At 36.4% G+C, this 22,092-nt stretch overlaps 2 protein-coding genes across 4 annotated transcripts in view; one reads left to right on the top strand and one right to left on the bottom strand.

Moving 5' to 3' along the window:
- Positions 1-6,250: 6,250 nt before the first annotated feature.
- On the top strand, positions 6,251-14,774 carry LOC132283467 (uncharacterized). Of its 2 annotated transcripts, none has more exons than XM_059785412.1 (7): positions 6,251-6,624; positions 7,519-7,868; positions 9,387-9,572; positions 9,749-9,850; positions 9,934-10,008; positions 10,134-10,250; positions 13,307-14,774. In XM_059785412.1, the coding sequence occupies exons 1-7, from the start codon at positions 6,363-6,365 to the stop codon at positions 14,591-14,593; spliced, it is 2,379 nt and encodes a 792-aa protein (XP_059641395.1). In that variant the 5' UTR covers positions 6,251-6,362; the 3' UTR covers positions 14,594-14,774. The 2 variants fall into 2 exon arrangements, with proteins under 2 accessions (XP_059641395.1, XP_059641396.1); XM_059785413.1 differs by having other exon boundaries at positions 6,252-6,624; positions 9,934-10,005.
- A 1,430-nt stretch (positions 14,775-16,204) lies between these two features.
- The window catches only part of LOC132284176 (uncharacterized), a 31,076-nt gene continuing 25,188 nt past the window's right edge, over positions 16,205-22,092 (bottom strand). For both annotated transcript variants that reach the window (XM_059786252.1, XM_059786251.1), the window contains exons 15-20: positions 21,987-22,054; positions 21,387-21,459; positions 21,235-21,296; positions 20,234-21,161; positions 18,539-18,829; positions 16,205-16,590 (exon numbers count right to left, since the gene is read on the bottom strand). In XM_059786252.1, the coding sequence (XP_059642235.1) occupies positions 16,311-16,590; positions 18,539-18,829; positions 20,234-21,161; positions 21,235-21,296; positions 21,387-21,459; positions 21,987-22,054 (1,702 nt within the window). In that variant the 3' untranslated portion in view covers positions 16,205-16,310. The remainder of the gene's footprint in view (positions 16,591-18,538; positions 18,830-20,233; positions 21,162-21,234; positions 21,297-21,386; positions 21,460-21,986; positions 22,055-22,092) is intronic.

Consider the following 22,092-nt stretch of genomic DNA (forward strand, 5'->3'; position numbering starts at 1 on the left):
CAATCGCCTGTTAGACCGTTACGACGGAGCCCTCCACCGGCCGATCTCGCCGCTGCCATTACGCCGCGAACCACCCCATTGCGGCTGAGTTCACGCCACCGTCTAAAGCCTCCTTGCTCACTGGCCCATGCCACCATCTCCATAACCGGACCATCCACAGCCGAGCTATTCACCACATTTCCTCACCGACCTGATCCTTGCGTCGCCGTGAACTCTCTGCTCTCTGGTTGTGGATCGAGACAGTACTTGGAATTTGGACATTGCAACATATTTATGTATATATATATATATATATATATATATAAAATAATTTTTGCCGCCGCCGAGCAGAGCATCTCCACCGTGGGCGGGTTCATCATCGCCAAGCAGATCACCTCCATGGTTCCACCGTGGGTGGGTTCATCACTGCCTAGCAGAGCCTTGTCGGACAATTTCACTGTTGCGAAGTAATATATATATGGGTTTATGTATATCGGTTTATAGAGAGAGAAATGAGAAGGGCAATTAGGTCATTTAATTGTTTTTGATATTTTACTAGGGCAAAGTCTAAAAAACCCCCTTTGACTTTCCCCATTTTCCATTAAACCCCCCTAGACTATTTTTATTTCAAAAAACCCCCTCAACTATCAAAGGGGGTAACATATTCAACACGCCATTAACTGAGAACACAAAAGTGCACATTAATTGTTCCCCAAATATTTTTGAGACAACAATCCCCTTATACCTGTTATATATGTAGTAGTATCCTATTCAATTTCCTGTTGCTGTCAAAATAAATAAACACACATAATAACATAAAAACACCGAAAGTCCATCACCATAAAAACGACAATAGTAACATATTAGCAATCACAAAAAGTAAAAACATATAACCAATAACATAACTATTTTTCAGTGCCACAAAAAACTCATGTCCTTTTTCCTTCACAATATCATCAAATTAAACCCCCAAAAATCAACTTTCTTCTAACTCCCACCAAAAGCACATTTCAAAACACTAGTCCAACTTTTGTTGTGTGCAATATAGTCACCTGACAAATGAGAAAATCAAGTTGAATGAGCATATGTCCATTGTTGACCCCCTATATATTAATCAATTATTAAAGTTAATATAAATTAGTATACCTTCAAGAAGATGTAGGAGTGTTTCGTGCTGACGGAGGCACCTCAAATGACTTTCATGAGTCTTTTGTGTTGAAGTAACTCTCACCTATACGTCAAATACAAAAAATAGATTAGATGGGTAAAAGTAAAAAACAAAAAAAACAAAAAAATTTGTTCCATTATGAACAAGAAATCAAAAATACTTATTTTATGTTCATGGGGATACCTCAACTAGACCACCTCTTGTTCTAATGCTAGTAGGACCTCTTGTTCCACCTATTTTTTCAATTAGACCAGCTCTTGCTGCTAATGAATCACTTACTGAAATTCTATTTGCATTTTAACTGATTGCAGATATGTTATTCACTTACCATTTAATGTAAAGGCATCAACATTGTTAGGTAAACAAAGTACTAAATTTTAAAAATGGGCTAAGTAGTAAATTAGAAAAGGTTGAACTTAGTTTGTGTCACCTGACTCGCTCAGCATGCCCCATACCACTACTTGATGCAATTGAAGTTGCATATCTTCCTCTTGATGCAACTGATGTAGTTTTTCCTCTTGATGCAGTTTTTCCTCTTGATGCAGATTTTCCTTTGTAACTCACCTACCATTTAATACAAAGGCATCAATATTGTAAGGTAAACAAAGTGCTGATTATTAATTTTATTTTATTTTTAAAAAGAGGTAAAGTACTTAATTTTAAAAAATTAACTTAATTTGTACCACCTGACTAAGCATAGCATGCCCCACACCACTATTTGATGCAATTGAAGCTCTAGCTCTTCTTATGTTACTCACCTATAATGCAAAAATAATAATAATAATAATAATAATAATAATGAGGTAAAAGAAAGTAAACATGCAAAAGAAAAAATTCAGGTAAATTGAAATAAATAAATATCATGCCTTAGCATGCCCCATATTACTATCAATCCTAAGAAAAGTTGGTTTACTCAAAGGGGGGCGACCTCTTTTATTTCTTTGGGATTTTTCTCTAACTATTTCGGTTGTTTTACATGTCCTTGACTTGTGTCCAGACTGTAAGCACTTAGTACATGTCAAACTCACACATGATCTGCTAAGTTTGGTTGGTTTTGTAACTTCGTCACTTGATTTTTTCCTAGCTTTTTTAGGCTTACCAGGTGGCTTAGGGTACAGAGGTGGAAAGATCAAATCTGTGCTATATTTGCTCATCATATGTAAGGGCATGGGATACATGATAGGGCAATATATTTTACGGTAAGTCTCTCTAAGATAATAACCAGCAACATACATCTCTGATTATTCCCTTCTAAAAAGTATGGTAGCAACAACATGCTGGCAAGACCAGTCACATCCCACTCCCTACAACTGCATGTTCCCCTCTGCATGTCCACATCTACATTCTTACCTCTAAGATCAACTTCATACCTAGACCCCCCACAAAGATCAACAATACACTCCAGTGATTCATTTTTATATTTATCCAACTGTGTTTGTATCTCAGAATACAACATTCCATTGTATGATGATCCAGCAGCTTTATTCTTTTGAAATCTCCTCATTAGATATTTACGGATCCACTCCAACATGGTTATTACAGGCATCTCCCTTGCTTTTCGAATGACAGAATTCCATGATTCCACCATGTTGTTTATTACTAAATCACACTTTGAAATGGTTGGAAAATGTGCCCTTACCCAAAAATGGAATTATACCTTCACAAGCTAATCATAGGCATCACCATTTATGTCCTTTATGTTTTGGATATGATTGTTAAAGACATCTTCATTATAAGCTTTGGTAGCATTCCATAGCTCAACTTTCAATTGCAACCCCTTAAATTTCTTTTTGAAATTGTAATACATATGTTAAACACAAAATCTGTGGTCAGCCACTTCCAAAACATCTTCAAAGGTCTGAAGTAAACCCTGAAATAAATCAAACAAGTTAATTAACATTTAGATATATTATGTATTAATTAAAATAATAATTTAAAAAATACTTTTTGTTGATCAGACATAAATGTCAAGCCATATGGGAGACCAACAATTTTTATCAATTCTTCCATGAACCATGACCAGGAGTCCCTATTCTCAACCTCAACAATAACAATAGCCAAAGGGTACATCTTGTTATTCCCATCAATCCCAATTGCACTAAGAAAATGCCCACCAAAATGCCCTTTCAAAAACGTTCCATCAACACCACCTATGAATGGTCTACACCATTCTCTAAAATGTCTATGCATGGCCTCATAAGATATAAACAATCTCTTGAATCTTCGAGGTTCAGTCTCACTAGGATAATTACTTATGAATGCTACTGAACCAAGATTGGTTTCTTGAATGAGTTGGCAATACTTTCTAAGATTTAAATATTGTTCCCCATGGTTTTTTTCAATCATCTCTTTTGCTCTTCCCTTTGCCCTGTAAATCTTGCGCATGGAGATTTCAATTCTCAGCTGCCTCGTAACAGTTTGTCTCATTGAAGCATATTCCCAATTTGGATTCTCTCTAATTGACTCTACATACCTGTTTGTAATGTATGTTGATGCTGCAAGATGATTGGTATCAATTCCAGTACAATTGTGGTCTTTCAAAAATGTGTTGATACTCAAACAGCTCGCTTTTTTATTTTGAGATGCACGTATTCTCCACCCACACTCTTTTTTACATATGACAGTGATTAAATCTCTATCAGCTTTTTTTTTTTTAAAAACTTGATATCAAATCTTTTTTTCATTGCATAATGCTTTAAAGCCATTCTAAATTCAGCAGCTGTTGCAAATTTTTGTCCCACTTGAAGTTCTACATCCTCCAAGTCGCTTTGCAGATCAAATTCATGGTACCTAGATACCACCTCATCATCTTTAGACCTACAAAGACTCCTTAACTCATCATTGGGAGCATACTCTGAAACCACATCTTCAAAATCAAGTTCTTTTTCCACTGGATACTCTGCATATTGTACCATTTGATCCTCCCCAAAAATATCAAATTCCACATCTTCTGCAAGCTGAACATACACACCATCAGTTGTGGCTTCTTCATTGAACACTGGAACATCACGTCATCAGATGTGCCTTCTAATGTGAAAACCATTTGCTTAACAACCTCTCAAGTCAATACCATATGAAAATAGTGAGAATCAAGTACAAAGAAATTTTTTGTACTTTCAAACAAATAAACAAATAAATAAAATTAAAATGGTTGTTGGTAAAGAAAAGGGAAGGCCATCATACTATAAAAATGGAAGCAGTATAAGAACAGGTAAAGTGTCACGGGCATGTATAGTTGGTAAAGATATACAGTATATGTAATATTGCTTGTTTGGTAAGTATATCACCATATATTGCATCACAATACTCCTCATTGTGACCTTTAATTTTTATCCCTCCTCAATTTGATTGAATGAGAACTATGATTAGTTACCATGATTTGGATCCACAATTTTCTGAAGACAACAATTATTTCAATAAAAAAAAAACAAGCTCCATAGGCCCACATCATGAGAAGGTATTACATGCCAATACACAGAATAAAAGGCACCACAACTCTTCACATATATTAAAATTTATCACTTGCCGCACAAAAAATTAGTAACATTGAATAGAATCATATTTTAGGTGCTAATTGTGATGGATATGGTTTAGTTTCTGGTAGTTTGTTTAAAGACTACTATGATTACCAGAGGGCAAAAAAAAAAAAAAAAAAAAAAGAAGCAGCAAAATAAGCACGAATCATGAGCAGAATTACTTTTTGTTATTATTTTGTTTCCATTAGCCATGAGCAGAAATTCTTAAGCGATACAAAAGTAAAACTCAGATAGGTGAAACAAATGGGAGAGTACCGCATGATCCCAAAATGGGTTGAAAGTTGAAACATTATTGTATAGATTTTGATTGGGGTGTTACATGATGCAATACCGAAAGTATACAATATCATAACTATAAAATTAAAAAGAGGATTTGATGTTTATGTTAAAAGGCCCCCAGTTCAGAGAAACTGCAAAATAAGTAAAAAGATTTAATTGAACTCAAAAATTGAAAACATTTTTCTGAAATTAAACACTATGACAATCCATAAGTATAAAAAGGACATGAAATGTAGTAGCGAAATAGAAAATACTATTCAATATATAAGCTGACCCTATATATAACACAGCAAAACATATTTATTTTTTCAAGCCCGAATGTTTTATTTAATGTTCCATCAGCTTGAATTTAGTATAGAGCAATACCCTACTATGCAGCTTAAATCCATCCACCTATTCTTAAAACACTTGAAATTGTAGCAAATTCATACATTTCAAACAGATCACCAAAGGGCTATTTATGACTTAAGTATGCCGCTTTCAAACAGATCACCTATTCTTTATGTGAATTAAGGTATACCCCAAACCAAAGGGAAAAAGAAAAAAGAAAAAAGAAAAAAAAAAAAAGGTCCAAATCAATCATACAGAAAAAATCCTACAAAAATATTGATCACGAAATCACTTACCTGGAAGTTGCAAACATAGATTAGTGAACTAGAGAACTATGACATAATTATGAACCCTAGTCCAATTAGAGAGACGAATGATAAGAGAGCAAACTCAGAATTAAAAAAGAGAAAAAAATGACATTTGCTTGACTCACAAAGTTTGCCTAATGTTGACTTTTCGGAAAAAAAGAAAAAAAAGAAAAGTTTGTCTAATGGATACTTTAGTCATTTTGCATCCTTTACTATCGTGCGTTTAATCTATTACCCTCTGATAGTTGAGAGGGGGGGTTTTGGAATAAAAATAGTCAAGGGAGGTTTAGTGGAAAAGGGTAAAAGTCTAGGGGTTTTTTTGGACTTTGCCTATTTTATTATTAAAATTAATCAAATAATGTAGGATAAATTAAACTTTTTACACCTTTTTAGGCTCTGTTTGGCTGTCAAACATAACAAGGTGGGGTCTTTGATCCAAACAGGTTAAGTTTCGTGTTTATGTCTTTTTGGCAAATTTCAGTGTCCGTGTACTTTACCAAAATAATAATAATAATAATAATAATATAAGGTACCGTAGATAGACTGACAAGATGTGGTAACGTCACGTGCATATCCCGTGAGATATTTCTATTACAAGCATATATATATATATATATAATTTTTTTTTTTTTACACGCCTATATATATATGATGTCTTACTCTCAGCGAATTCCAGTTCTACAAAACCCTCTATCAAGTGTAACCCTAGCCTCTCACTACAATACACACCACACACTTTTGAAACCCTAATCTCGGATCTTCATGGCGGACGAAGAGGTTGTGGTCACCGCGAGCTCTGCGCCGTCCGATCACAAGAGGAAGCTCGTAGATTTGGAACCCCAAGAAGAACCCAAGATGGTTGATGACTTGAACTCGAACCCGAAATCGAACTCGGAATCGGACTCGGTCAAGAAAGCTGATGGAGATGAAGAGGAAGAGGAAGAGGAGGAGGAGGAGGAGGAGGAGGAGGAGACTGTTACTGATGGTCCTCCGGAGGCAAAGCGGCCTCGTTCGGATAGTCTAGGTATTTCTCGATATCTCTTTCCTTGTTATTCGCATCGAACGCTTTTTAGGAGGAGTTTTCAGCATTGTTGATGCTTCGGTGGGTTTCACCTATTTCTAGGGTTTTCACACACAAGTGTGTGAGTTCGTGTTAGTGTGTGTAACTGTATATGTGCGTATATGTCTATATATAGATAGAGACCTGAAAGAAACACTTGTAAGAATTCCAAGTAATACGATTGAACTGTAAGGGAATATTTTAATTTCTCTTGTTTGGTTATCATGAAAACTCGGAAGGAAAAGAAAATATGGAAGGAAGTAAAGGAGCCATGCATTTTATTTTTTTCTTTTTTCCCTTATTTCTGGTCATGTTAAGATTGAAAGGGTATTTTATTGGTTTTTGGTTTTTCTTTTTCTTTCTTTGCTGAATCCGTTTGCTGAACACTGAGCTTAAATGTCCATGAATCTATGTATTCTGGACTCTGATTGTTTCTGGAGGGTAGTTGCAAAAAAATTATAATAGAAGTATAACCTTATTGCAAATCTTCATTGAGATTGAACAAAAGTTTTTTTTCCTTAAACTAGGAACAAGTAATCATGGTATTTAGTTAGGTTCTGCATGGTATTTAGTTAGGTTCTGCATGGTAGGCAACACATATCGGGTTGTATGCTCTCTTCTTTCTCCCCCTTTGTGTACATTTGTGAACTTGTTCTATGGCTGCAAATCGACTGTATGGTACATCTCAGCTCGCTTGATGTAAGATGGTGGCAGTGCATATGTATGCATGTGCATGTTTTATGTATTTCCTATATAAAATCTGACCTGAATTCTTGGTCTAGATATAAGTATTGATAATAACTCTTTAATTTTTGTTTGACATGTCTTTAATTTTTGTTTGACATGGACTGATAACAGCTACTGAGAATGGATACCAAATGGAGAAGTTGGATGAGCCTAGTAAAGAGGATAATCAGCAGTCGACTGTGGAGGATAATAACCAGTTGGAGGATGATGAACCAGTGGCCAATGAAGCTCCAGAGACAGGGAAAAATGAACAAGCTTCGACTGAAGATAACCAGACTGAGGAAACTCAGCAGCACACTGTTGAGAATCCTCCGTTAGAAAATGCTGAGCAAGAACCTTCTGGAGAGAAGCTTCACGAACCTGGTGCCGAAGTTACCAAACAAGTGGATGCTTCTGCAGATCAGCAACCCGAATCTGAAACACAATCTATGTCACGTAAAATGGAGGTCCCGAATAATAAGGTGACTTGACTAAATCCCTTCATTTTCAAGTTGGATAGTCTTGATGTTGCAGCTAAAAATTATGTGCCATGACTCATTAAAAGAAGAAAAAAAGGTTATCTATATCACATGTGAGCCTTTATATATATATATATATATATATATATATATATATTTTCTACTTTTTCTTTCATCTTTACTCTCTCGAAAAAGGCTGTTTGAGGGATTAAAAGCGGCTTTTTTCTCCTTACTAAATGTACTTTACTATATATTTAGTTAACGGAGTTTGTAGCTGACTAGCTGTATGGTGTAGCTAAGAACTCTCCTTCGATTAATGGATGAAAGGGTTAATTGTGAAATGATGGTAACTTGTGTGGAAATTTGGTACCAGTATGATGTATCTAAGGGAGTTCCCTGGATTAGTGGATGAAAGGGCTAATTGTGAAATGATGGTCAATAGTCTGGAACTTTTAACCTGGGTGCTAGAAAGGTTAGTATAAAAAATAACACCAGATAAAAATGTTAGTAAGAGTATTTTCCCAGCAGACCAGCATCAAGGTTCACAAATGTACACAAATTCCTTACCTTTTATGGTGAGTATCATGTATTGTTAAGTGTACTTAACATGTATACATTCTGCTAGTTGGGCCCTCTTTGGTACAAGATGGGTCTGGAGTTAAATGAGTTTTCTGTACTTAGGGAACGAAGTTGAAATTCTTCTCTTCATTTTGAGTTGGAATTTAAGCAAGCCCTCCTTTAGGGGGCGTATTTATTTGTATCTTTAGTCCCTCTTTTAGCATCTTCAGTTCTTTTTTTTTAATAAATCTATCAATAGGCTTTTTTTTTTGGTTCCAAAATCTTAAACGGAAGGTAAGCACACCCATTGTTCTGCATTCCGTAACCTTACTTCCCTTCATATAGTTTTTAAACCTTGCTCTTGGTTTTTAGCATTAGTATCTATATAAAATCTAGGCTGTCATGGGGTAGGGGAAGCTGCAATCCCTTTTATCAATTCCTTTATTCTTTGTTCTCTTTCTATTATTTGAGTTTATTGTTTAATAGGGTTGTCAAGGTCCTTACAAAAGCATTAAACTAAAGCTTAGGATTACCTTGAAATCTTAACCTACTTTTTTCTGTTTTAGGTTGGCCATGGAATTGGAGAAAAGAAAATCTAGGCATCCTTTATCATTTTCATCTCAATTTCAAGTTTTAAACTGGTCGCTTTTTGTTTACTGAGACACATGATTATAAATAGTGCTATTCTGTAGAATAGGATAAGTATTGTTGACTTGGAATTTAAGGCAACATTTGTATGAGGTGATATTTTATTGATGACAAGATCGTTATGTAAAATGGACATATGCTGAAATATCAGAAATCACTAGAAGACAAAAATAAGGTAAATAACAACTGAAAAAAATGAAAAGATGACTTTAACTTGAAAACCTTTCAGGCTAGGGTTCTATTTGTCAAGCCTGGGGATACTGTTTACTATAAAAAGGAGTTTGCTGACAGATAATTCTGCAAATTCTGGTGCAGGTTGGGGTTCTCATTGGAAAGGCTGGGGATACTATTCGGCTTCTGCAACACAATTCTGGTGCAAAGATTCAGATCATGAGGGATGCTGATGCTGACCCGGGTTCTGCTACCAGGCCTGTTGAACTTATAGGAACTTTGGATAGTATAAGCAAGGCTGAAAAACTGATAATGGAAGTTATAGCTGAGGTTGTCTTCTGATCTGGGGACTTGATCAATTTTTTTTTTACTATCATTCTATTATGGTTGGCCCTTTTATAATGTAACCCCCCCTCCCCCTCTTCCCTTTCCTTTTTCTTTTTACCGGTTGAGGGTTGTTGGAGCTGTACATTCCACATGATAGAGCTAAATCTATTCTTTTGTAGGCCGATGCTGGGGGTTCCCCTTCCCTTGTGGCTAGGGGCTTCAGTACATCACAGTCTGCTGGACCTGCAGAACAACTTCAAATACAAGTCCCAAATGAAAAGGTTACTCTTTTACACACACTCTGCTTGCTCTCTCTCTCTATCTCTCTCAACTAAACCTTGCTTGAATTTTCTCTCTATTCTAGGTTGGTTTAATTATAGGCAAAGGTGGGGAGACTATTAAAAACCTGCAGACAAGATCAGGGGCGCGCATTCAGGTAGTTGATATCGTATGCCCTTGCTGTAAGATGTATTTGGAAATTAGTAAAAGAAATATCAAAAGAGGCTATTACTATCGTGTAAACTTATAGAATCTTATCAGTACTGATAATTCCATTTTATGTAGTTAATACCACAACATCTTCCTGAGGGAGACCATTCTAAAGAAAGGACAGTACGAGTTACTGGTGATAAGAAGCAGATTGAGATAGCTAGAGAAATGATAAAGGATGTTATGAATCAGGTTTGTTTTGACCTTTTCCTTCTCTTTTAAATAAATTGCAGCAGGTGTCAAGTAGTTACTGCAAATCTTTCCAATTTTAAAAACATATTTTGTTTATCTTAGCTCTGAAATATTTACATCATTTCATTTTGCTACCATTCACTTTTACTGTTGAATTGAAAGATTGAATGCATTTCTCTGTATCTTCCTATGCAGGAAATAATATGAAAGTTAATAAGAAATATGCTTTTTAATATGCTTTTAATAATCATTAGGGTCAGTTCTGATTTCCATCAATTATTTATGTTAACATGTCTACTTGGTTGGCAATTTATTAGGTACCCAAGGAAAAAGAGGTCTGTATAAAGCAGATATTTTTAAAAAAATTGTAACATCTGTAATTAAATTAGACAAGGGATAGTATCGGAAAAACAATCTTGCTCTTGCTTTGTGCCGGCAGACCATCTTTTTCATCCCTCCAAAATGTTATTTATTCTTAGTGATTTATTCTTCTCTTTTTAAAGTTGTTAATGTGTTGACATTGTTATAGAAGGATTTGGAATTCCTGATAATGGTTAATGTGATCACCTCAAATTATCATTTTGTCTCCTAAATAGATATTGACTATATGTATCAACATTCCCTTCTAGTAAGTACCTTGCAAACTACTACTATGATTAGAGCTTTGCTTACACAATTAAGATGATGCCATCTCCTAAGGTCCATAGTGTTACTGTAAGTCCAAGATTTTGTGATAAGAATTTATGAGGTTGGAAAAATAGTCAATTTTGATACTGCGATATTTTTTCTTTATGATGCTAGATTTCAATTGGTTTGTGAAGTGAGATTCTAGCAACCATCCATGTTACCAAATTCCTAATCCATGCTTTGCTTAAGTTGATGACTTGTGATCTTTTTGCTGGGTTATCTCATCTATATGCTGAAGATATATACCAATTTATAGTCATGATATTATGACTTGTGCGGACAGTTGCATATATCCGTTATGGTTTCTGTATATCGTGATGCTTAAACATGCCTTTACATCCATCGAAGAAAATGATTCATTATTATAACGTGGAATGAGAGCTTGATTACTTGAATAATACTCATGAGAGTTCACAGTGTTGATGTATGATCCATGCCAAGGTCACTTGTTAGGAAGATCTTATCATCAAACTGAGATAGATGTCGGTTGCAATGATTTATTTATGTTGAACGTGCCAATTTCGAATTGGTTGACTTTGAAAATGCAGATACAGCTATTGCCTTTCTCATGGGTTCAGCATTGCCTTCTTGGTGTAGCAATAGACATCCACTTTTCACTCTCATCAACGAAGAGAGGTATCAGGCATCAACTCTCGCCATTACAGGATCTTAATAGTGTCTTAGAAGAATAATATTAGTAAGACAATATTTTATTAACCATGGTGCTTTTTAGCGTCCCTGTTCTATGCATGAGAAATGTTGGTCAAAAATGTCATACCTGTTTAAGTCGAAATGTTTAAATCCTGATAGGTTTCAGTTTCCCAAATTTGTTTCTGATGCAATATTGAAATATTTGAAAATATATGCCCTTCCATATGCATTGATGTGTTCATTGAAGTGTTTGGAAATATAGTCATTATGAACTAAACATCATCTAAAAAATATACAATATTATGATAATCTGCTACAATACCTGAGGAGTTGATGCTATGTTGAAACATTTAGCTTCTTCCCTCACCTATTTTTAAATTGTTGGCATCTGAAATTCTGTTTGGTATTTTTGCGTCTGGTGCTTCTCGTTAGTTGTGTCACTTCTGCAATTTCCATTGTAACGTCCACTGTCTTCTTCAATATCAAATGACTTCTGGATCACATGAAATATATATTTATAAATGTGTATTATGTAGGAACGTGCATGTAGTATTCTTAGGTGGTAAAAAAATATTAGAATCATTTTTCGTTTCAGGATTCTGGAACTAATCATTGGCAGTTTAGTTGGTGTATCTTTCAGGGATGAATTGATAATGGTTCCCTGGGAAATAATGCTCTAGTAATTTGATCGCCTTTTACTTTTAGGGAACATCAAGGATGGTACCCTTTTTAAATTTCTAGATGAAGTTAGTTGTGGAAGTTATGGGTAGTTGAAGTTGATCTGAGCTGAATTATAATCCTATTGAAGCCTTAGATTTTGTATATGGTTTGTAGATATGACTGCTCTTGTGCTAAATAATGACTGGTGACCACTTATTTGTTAACTGGCAGACTGTCCCAACACTCGGAAGTTCTATATTCAGATAATCTTTGCCCTTATAATTATTTTTGATAAGTAACATGCGTTCACCCGTGCCTGAACAGGATTTTAACCCTGCACCTCACTTGTTGAGGGTGGCAAATGCCATTCAAGGTAACAGCTGCTGGTGATCATTAGGTTTGTAATTGAACGGGAAAATTGATTGGGTAGAGTGTTGTTGTGGGGGTATCTTTGAAGAAGGTATGGAGGGTTTGATGAGGCTTCCTTAATAAATAGATGAAAGGTTAGCTATTCCATACCCTCTTCCTCCTATCTAGAGGCTAGATGAGAGAATCAAATGGAAGCATTAGTAGTTGGGTGAAGTTTTCTGAAGCTTCAAACGAAGTGAAATATGATGTATGTAGTAGAACTTTATATTTATTACATTTTTTTGGTGGCTTATTTTCTTTTGTATGGGTTATTTTCTGAAATGTATAAATGTATTACAAAGCCTTGCACGCATGCTCGCTAACATATCCTCACACCACAAATATCAAATGAGTTATTGATCTTTGGAAGTACTCCTTTATGTTTCTCAATCAATACTTTGCCATCTCTGGACTGGTTGACCAACTGTTTTGAGTATATTTGCCATGTTTGTGCTGTATTCTTCTTGTAGCTTCAGTTTTTTATATCATCATCTGTTTCAACTACTACTTTCGTTAGTTTTACATGGTTTATCTTGTCAATACAGCATTCTTCCCCATTGTTTTTTCTTTTTCTTTTCAAATATATTTTATGAATGCAATTGAAAGTACAAGTCACTAATTTCTACTTCTCTGGGGTTTCCTTTAATTAGCCTGTAAGGCCGTCGCCTCTCTCTAGTGGTTATAATCAGCAGGGCTTTCGTCCACGTGGACCTCCTGCTCCATCTCAATGGGGAATTCGTGGTCCTCATCCTTCTCAGCCAACAGGATATGATTATCAGCAACGTGGACCATATTCTTCACAGAATCCACAGTATCCACCAACATATGGTAACTATCCTCCACAACAACAGGCTCCAAGAAGCAGCTTCGCTCCTGGCTGGGAGCAAAGGCCTCCAGCAACCATGCAGGGGCCTCCGCAGAGTGGTGGTTATGATTACTATGGTGGACAAGGAGGCCATATGACCGATGCACCATCATCTGCGCCACTGTCTAATCCTGCTCATGCTCATGCTTCTGGCCCTTCCCTTGCCCCTGCCATGGGCGCAGTCCCTGCCCAAGCAACTTACAATTATGGACAACAGCATGGTCCAAATTACGGTCAGCCAGCCCCTTATTCCCAAGCTGCTCCTCCACAGAGCTATGGACATGGATACAGTGAAGCAAAGTATGAAAACCAGGCCCCCACACAGCATCTCTATGGTGGACATGGAGTTCCACAGCCGGGGACATACTCACAAGGTGGTACCCATCCAGGCTATGGTCAGCAGGAGCAGTATGGTAAGCCACCATCCTATGGCATGCCCGCACAGGGGCCAACTTCACAAACTTATGGTCAACCTAGGCCTAATCAACCAGGAGATATGCCTTATCAAGGTACTATTTCATCAACACAATCATATGGACAGATTGTGCCATCTCAACAGCCTTATCCTTACGCATCAAGTGGACCAATGCAACAAAGTTATCCTCCATATGGTTCTGCACCTGCTACTGATGGGTACAATCAGCCAACATCTGCTGCAGCATCTGTTGCTGGTTATCCCCAGCAAGGCAGCCAGACTGGATATGGTCAGCCTGGTGCACAGCAAGCTCCCGGTTATGCTCAAGTGGGACCAACTGGAGGTTACAGTCAATACCCATCTTCGCAAACAGGTTACAATGAACAAGCTGCTCAAAATAATGCTGGTTATGGATACCAAGGGCCAACAGATCCAGCTTATGGGTCTGGTGCAGTTTATGGTGCACCACCTTCTGGGCAGCAAGGCTATGCTCAACCAGCTCCAACTCAGCCAGGCTATGATCAATCGGTTCCACAATCAGGTGGTCATGGAAGTGTGCCAGGGAGTATGCCTGTTGCTTACGGCAAAAGTTTGTCACCGCAGCCTGGTTATCCTCCTCAGTATGACACAACTCAGATGTATGGTGCACATCGTTGAAAATTTTGATATTGTTATCTGAGAGTTTGACTCTAAATAGTTGCCCTCTTCGTAGCTTGCTTCCTTAGTTTGTTTTTATTTTTTCCTATGGTTCATTGGAACTTATTGGATAAATTCTGATTATATACATTGTATGTGAACTTGTTATGAATCACTAGTTGCTTTCCTCTTTTCTTGGTCATCTGCGATGGTTGGTATGATATTGGATTGGGCATATATCACGGGATGTCAGTAAGTTTTTTGATAACTATGGTGGCTTGCGTTGCATGGTAATATGTTTATGCGGCAGGTATTGATGACAAGCTCAAGACCAGAGAAAAAAGACAATATTATTGATAAACATTGACAGTGATACAAGAAGCTTAATGAGAAACAAATCCGAATATAGGGACCCCTGGTATATCATTTTCTGGATTGGTACACCAAATTTGGAGTGGAGTGACACTGCAAATGTAAAGTGCGCATTACATATTTTGGCCTTTACATCACAAACTTTGTTTCCTGAAGATACATTACCCTAAAGCAAGGGCAAGACAAACTAGAGTTTCCAGTTCCAGCAGTAATATTTATGGAGTCCTTTTCTGATTTCTAAACAATCCAGGTTTAAAGGTACGTTCACATAAAATGAAGTAGAAACCAAATTCCTGACTATGGTGTAGATGAGGTTTGCCTTTCATAGTAGTTTTGGAATACGCCATGGATTGATTTCAGGAGAGAATGAAAGGCATAATAGGTTTAACCTAAAAATCACACGGGCGTTTCAACATGGGTTCTAATCGAATGATGTCAAACGGCCGAGTTTGTAGTATTAGGGAGCAGGGTAAGACATTGGGTGACAAAACATCGAGTGTCTGATTTAATTTAGTAGAACATGTTTATGCATGTTCTTTAGGATATAAAGTGCAAAATTTGTTTGTTAAAGTAATAAGAGGACGAATTGACCAACAAATTCAACTGGATTATTAAAAAAGGCTGCAAGTGTTTGTGATATTCAAAATAGGCAAATATGCTTAGACCTCTCCTTAATTTAGGTTAACAAAAAGAAATGAAACCATTTTCTAAGAGGAAGATAAGGTACTTAATTGGCATTTGTTGCTATGAACAAGTTGAAGCAGGTAATTTAAAAGAATGCATGACATAGAGAGGCATTATGTTGACAGTATGTGTAAAAGACTCATTCTTACTGCATATATATGAGAGAGGAACTTAGGATTCAGGCCTTGTATTAGTCTTCGGACGCTGTCAAGAAGTACCAAAAAGCATTTCAATTCATGCCTTTTGGGGTTTATCCTTTTTAAGTTTTCACTTTGGGATTCAAATTACATACTTTGCAGATGATATCAGGATCCATACCAGACATCAATACAGGGGATAATGCACACATTATAACTCAAGGGTAGCAATACCAGCTTATAAATTATAAGGATCCCATGGATTTGTTCTAATTTTTTTTTTTACAAATTCATACCAAGAATGAAATCATGCCTTTGGAAATGCTCTTCAATGTTGAAAAGTGTTCATCTCCTAGGGGTTTAAAGTATGCCCTTAAATATGCTGCTCTTCGTGAGAAAGTCGTACTGATAGGAACATTTGACAATGAAGAGGCTGCTGCTATTAATATGAATGATATATATAAATCATATTGACAATCTGCAATTATTTTATCACGACCTTAACATTACAGGGAATATCACTAATAGTTCAAATGACCTAAAAGTTACATTGATGAACTCCGAAAGAAAAAATCATACACCGACCGTAAATAGCTTTTAGAAGCCTCCTCTTCTGGCAACTTTAGAAGGCGTGCAACCTTTTCAAATCCTGCATGGTGACTGTAATCTGTATAGTCTTCACTAGCTTCAGGTCTCGTCTCCTGGCTGGAGAGTTTTGGCTTTGACAAGGCCCACTGTATTGCCCAGATGGTCAATGGCCGCATGTAACTCAAAGATCTATATTGGTTATCAGTGTTCCAGCCTTCTGGGGTTTGAAATGAATATCTGTAACCAATATAGACTGAGTTAACTATAAAATGATAGTGTACATAGGTTGCTAAACAAAGAAAAGAAACAAAGGCAAATAGAATATCAGTAGGGTGTTTGTTCTCCTATTTATATTGAACCAATTCATGATATAAAACACATGCATGACCATCACTTGAGAAAAATTTAGCAATCATATATATACATAGGAATGTTAAATTGTTATCTTTTAAAAAGGATTGGAAAAAAATAATAAGAACAATAAAATTCAACCTATGAACTAATTAAGTCCGACTTAATATTGGAAGGTTGTATTTGCCCTGGCATATCCTAATGCCGTATCTAACTACTGCAATTTTCTGACCTGCCTTACACAAAAGAGGGTGTGATTCCTTCTTCCAGTCTGCCTAGTGTGAGTGATCTCCAAGCTCTATTATTGTGATTCTACCAATACCACATTTTCATATTTACTCATAATTTTAGTGTACTCGTGTTGATTTCCAGTATAAGGGGCAGTTAAAATGCAGGTTGCAAGTCTGTGATATCCGAAATTAAAATTATATGTATGTAATTTATTGTGCTTGTGAAGGATGCCTTAAAAAAGAAATGCTCGTCGCGTATTTACATAATGTCTTTATGCTTGTTTACCAAGAACAGTGAAGATATTTTTAGGCCATTGCCCAATGCTGTTGCTCTCCGTAATGAATATCGGAAGGGGAAGACTGGAGGCAGACCTCGCCTCTGGTATTCATTTTGCAAAAAGTGTCTGCTCTCATACTAAAACCCGTGTCTCATACTCAAACCCTTGTCCTGAGTCTTGTCACAAGCTTTTACTATTGAACCAACCAATGGCCCCATGTTTTTAAGACAACATAATAGAGTGACTTCCATTCTTTGGTTCCTCAACTTCCTCTTCCTCTGAATTTGAAATTTTTAGTCAAGTTGAAAGAAAATTTCAAGATATCTATGCAGAATTTTTCCGTTGATTAGAGGAAAATATATTGTAAGCAAGAATGGGGGTTACGGGGCCACGGGAACACAAAAATAAACAAGCTGCTCTGTCCATCTATTTCGACGTTCCATTCTATTTTCTTTTTTCCCCCATTTGGAAGCATGTAAGAGAAAATACTTCCCCTTCCACTTCTTTTTCCTTTTTTGTGATTTCAACAATTGAAGATACCACCAAGCTGAATATTTGAATTTGAACCTCATGTGGCTCTAAACCTCTTGCCACTAACATAGTTTTTATGATTTATGTTAAATATTTGAAAAAACTAGATCAGACATAACATCTTTAAGCATTAATATAATCTCAAATTATTAATTACTAGTCAAAAGAATGTTACATGTAACGCTTAAAAGAAGAGAAAATTCCTAAACAGTTGTATCATTATCCTATATTAACAATATTTTCTGTTCTTTTTGAAATTTCTTTTTTCCAGTGTGAAGCACCAGTTGAATTGTTGAGTCTGTGATCGGAAAAATTATTAGATGGTCCTGTACCATAGGCCACTTGGTGGTCCAGTCCAATCAAAACCCATCTTACTCTTATGATCCATTTTTTCTCAGTTTGAGAGTTTTGATTGAACTCGACCACATTGTCCATGACTATCTAACAATATCTCATGTGATTGGTTAGTGTGGAAACTTTCTTTTCCACGACCTATATATATATTTTCCATTTTCAGTTCTATTGTTCAATTTATTGTTCAAAAGGAAAAGGAAATATAATACACTACTGGTTTCCTATACTTTTTGGATTTAGTACACCATGGACTAAGAAAGACCAAGGAACCAGAACTGACACACCAGCCCACCCACCGGCACAGATAAACAGACATTGATAGTGTTTCACTGACCTGGGTTCAAGTTGAAATGAAACAGCTAATTTCATATTATAAAGGGTAAACTATCCTGGCTTACTGAAATAGATTAAGAGGAGGTTAAAGGAGAAAAAAGAACTCACCCAAGGCCTTTCTCGGACCAGGCTGTTTCATAGATACCAACAGCAGTCTGAAAAGCCATTTCCGTCATGTCTTCATGAACCATAGCAGCAGCAACAGAATATGTAACTCCTGCCCAAATTTCCCTTGACTGCATAGCTGACATATCAACTCCTCCATCTGGTAGCATCCCATTAACTGCTCCGCGCATCCCTCCCATTATCTTTAGCACATTGAAATGGTAAACTTTCTCAAGTGCACTTCTTGCTTTGTCTTCGTCAACAATTGGTAAAAGACCACTTGCTCTTGCATACCTGTGAATTGCATGCTTATACAGGTTTAAAAAAAAAAAAGGAAGTGACATTCCAATATTTGAGTATCGTTACACGTGGATTTTTCATTTATTAAACTCTTTAATCAATTTTGATGAACATCTTACAATCAGCCTTCAGGATATTTAATGTTTATGTGCTCAACAATTTCTTCATCAAGCACTGAAAGAATCTTTATAAGACTGAAACTTAATGCAAAATCTCTGAACCATATAAAGGTATACAAGGACTCATACAATCTAGCTTCATTTGTTTCAAAAACAGAATATATCAAAGGGTATCTGAGCTGTTTGATGAAACAACATATCAATGCAAATTTTATACTAAAATGAAGTTCGAAGAAATGACATACTGGTGACATAATTGGCTTTTCTCTCTGGCTTATTTACCAAAAAAGTGTCATTCTAAAAGGAAAAAATGAAGGTGGTGCATGATTCTTAAGCCCAGCCGAATTGGTTTCCAATGCACATTTTACACTAGCAAAGTTCAGATCTTGATTCACTGTTCTACGTGTGACTTCAATTACTTCCTTTTAATGGCCTTCATGCCGCCACATTCTCTACCGATGTCTTCTTCTAATAAATGTGATAAATACCCATAAGCAATAGGTTTCATTTTCTTTTTTTGTAAAGGCACTTTTAGAGTTCAACAGTACTCTTTATTCTTAATAGATAATTATGATAACATATCTTTATTATTTTTTGGTAAGATGGAGAAGGGAGAGGTTGCATGTCCTCTTTAATTATTTATATTTTAAAATGAGCAATGAGGTTTTGTTTTCTACATACAAAGAGGAGAAATCAAAATATTACATAGTTTATAGAGTTGGAGAGTATGTAGATCTAATTTTGGTCTAACATGTCCAAGTACCCATATCCAAGTTTTGGACCCTTTTTAGCTGAGCCCCCATATCCTATAATTTGGAAAATGAATGAATCCATCCCTAGCCAAGCAGCCGTACCTGAGACACTCATACCCTAGTCCAGATAACACAGGATTTAGGCAAACATAGGTTCTTGTTGCCCCAACTCAAAAATCTAAAAGAAAGAACTAGTATTACTATTAAGAGAAAGTCTTCAGTGCAATGGTGATACCATGTCATGCGGTACCATCAACAAATTATATCTTATCATATAAGTAAAAATGTTTCTATTTGAGTGGGCCCTATCACTTCGTGTCAGCATTTAATTAGTCAATGATATCATGTCATTGGTATCAGCATTGTATTAAGTTTTTTCCTTGCTACTAGAATGACTATAGTATTGGTGATAGTTCAACTCACAAGAAGAGAAGAGAAGAGAAGAGAAGAGAAGAGAAAAATATAAGACATCACCAGAAAATCAGTTCATGACATAAAGATAAACACCAAAATTACTTAGTACTCACCAGTGTCCAGCCAATTGATCAGCCTGAATGGATGAACTTGAGCTACTACCACTATTGTCATAATTAAAGTAGGAACCATTCCATAACTTGCCATATACAGCCTTTGCCTTCTGAAACTTTAACCAAAAGTAATTAGCAGATGCAATATCACCGACTTCACGAGCCATGGCTGAAGCAGCTTGGAGGGCTGCCACCCAGAGACCACCACAATATGCGCTCACACCTGTAACGATCCACGCATCATATGTTTGATCAGGGAATCCTTCATTCTCAATCATCCCATCACCATCCTTATCAAACTGATCCATATAAGCCATTGCAACATACACTGAGGGCCAAACAGCTCGTGCAAAACTTTTATCACCAGTGGTAACCACGTCTCTGTAAACTTGAAGAACAAATTTAGAGTTCAAGTCTTTCCATCTGTCTGTATTGAAAAAGTTGTATGCATTTACTTCAAACCATGGATCATTAAGTCCAATATCATGTGGAACAGCACCAAGAACCTTCCTTGGGACCCACTTTCCATCACTCAGAATTTTCACTCTTCTTGGATCATGCATCATTACTGCAGATGCAATGTCCCTTTGGATACTGAGTTCAAGTTTTGGGAACAGCATCAGTAGCGCATAAGATGAATAGAAATGAACATCATATGTGTTCCACATGTGATATTCAATCCCTTCAAGATAGAGGAACTGACCAATGTTCTCTTCACCATCTTGAAGTAAACGTGGTCCAAAAGCAGAATTTGATGTTATTGGAGTTTGTATTTTCTCAAGTACAGATGTCATCCTTTCAAGAATTTCAATAGAGGTGTCATTTTGATGGTCCACCTTAACTGTTTCTTTAAACTCCGATCTGGATCTATCAAGGGAAAAATTTGTGTCTTTAATGGTTGTTAGGTTCTGCATTGGAAGGGATCCATCTGCAAAAAAGAAAAGTGACACATTAGACTGAAACAGGATTTCCTGCCAATGGATTCTGAGGTTAATAAGTACCTGTCCAGATTGTTCCCCCTGCATTAAGATAATAGAGTTCATTGAAAAGAGTGGTTGGGTACCTGAGTAAAAAATTTATACTGTTAAGTATTTATTTCGAAAGTTCAATGAACTCATGCATATGTCAAGCACAAAACTTGTTTTCACCTCACCATTCAGGAAGTCGTTTGTCTTCAAGAATTGGTCTTTGCCATGCTTCAATCTGGGATTCCCAATGGACATGGTCTAGTTACAAAGGAATCACAACAAAGAAACATTTAGATTACTTTACCTGCCAAAACATTCTTAGCAAATTTCTTTATGAGAACAGTAGCAGTCCACTCCAAGGGGCATGTATGATGTAACTAGGTTTGAAAGTTAAAATACCGATTCTCCTTTACATGTGTAATAGAAAAAAATGAGAACTAAAAAGGGTATATGGATTTGGACAAGATCAATTATTCACAGGTACAAGGATGGCCTTTTAGTAAAAGGTTGCAGCCAGGACAAATTCATAAAAAATTTCTCCAGCCATGTTTCTCAGACATGGCATGAGACTAATAAAAGGTGGAAAACTGGGATTAGTTTAAATTTCATAAAAGCATCCTGAGTTATTTTGTAAACAATTGGACAATAATGTTTCCGCCAATCTCTACGTCACAAGGCAACAAAATCCAAGCAAAATTGGGGAAACAGAGTGACCCCCACAAACAGATGACAGAATCCATGATTTTAAACCTTAAAATTACAATTTAATCTGCGGTGGACTTTACCGAGAATAGCATCGTGTGCAATACTTGCCGCTGCTTCCCCACAAGTGCCATAAAATTTTGTATAGCGCCTGTGAAATATTTTTATTAAGATTATCTCATACTTCTG

The sequence above is a fragment of the Cornus florida genome, unplaced genomic scaffold (genome assembly GCF_030987335.1).
Source record: "Cornus florida cultivar Cherokee Brave unplaced genomic scaffold, ASM3098733v1 CherokeeBrave_3.0.0_Hap2_Chr11, whole genome shotgun sequence".
NCBI lineage: Eukaryota > Viridiplantae > Streptophyta > Magnoliopsida > Cornales > Cornaceae > Cornus > Cornus florida.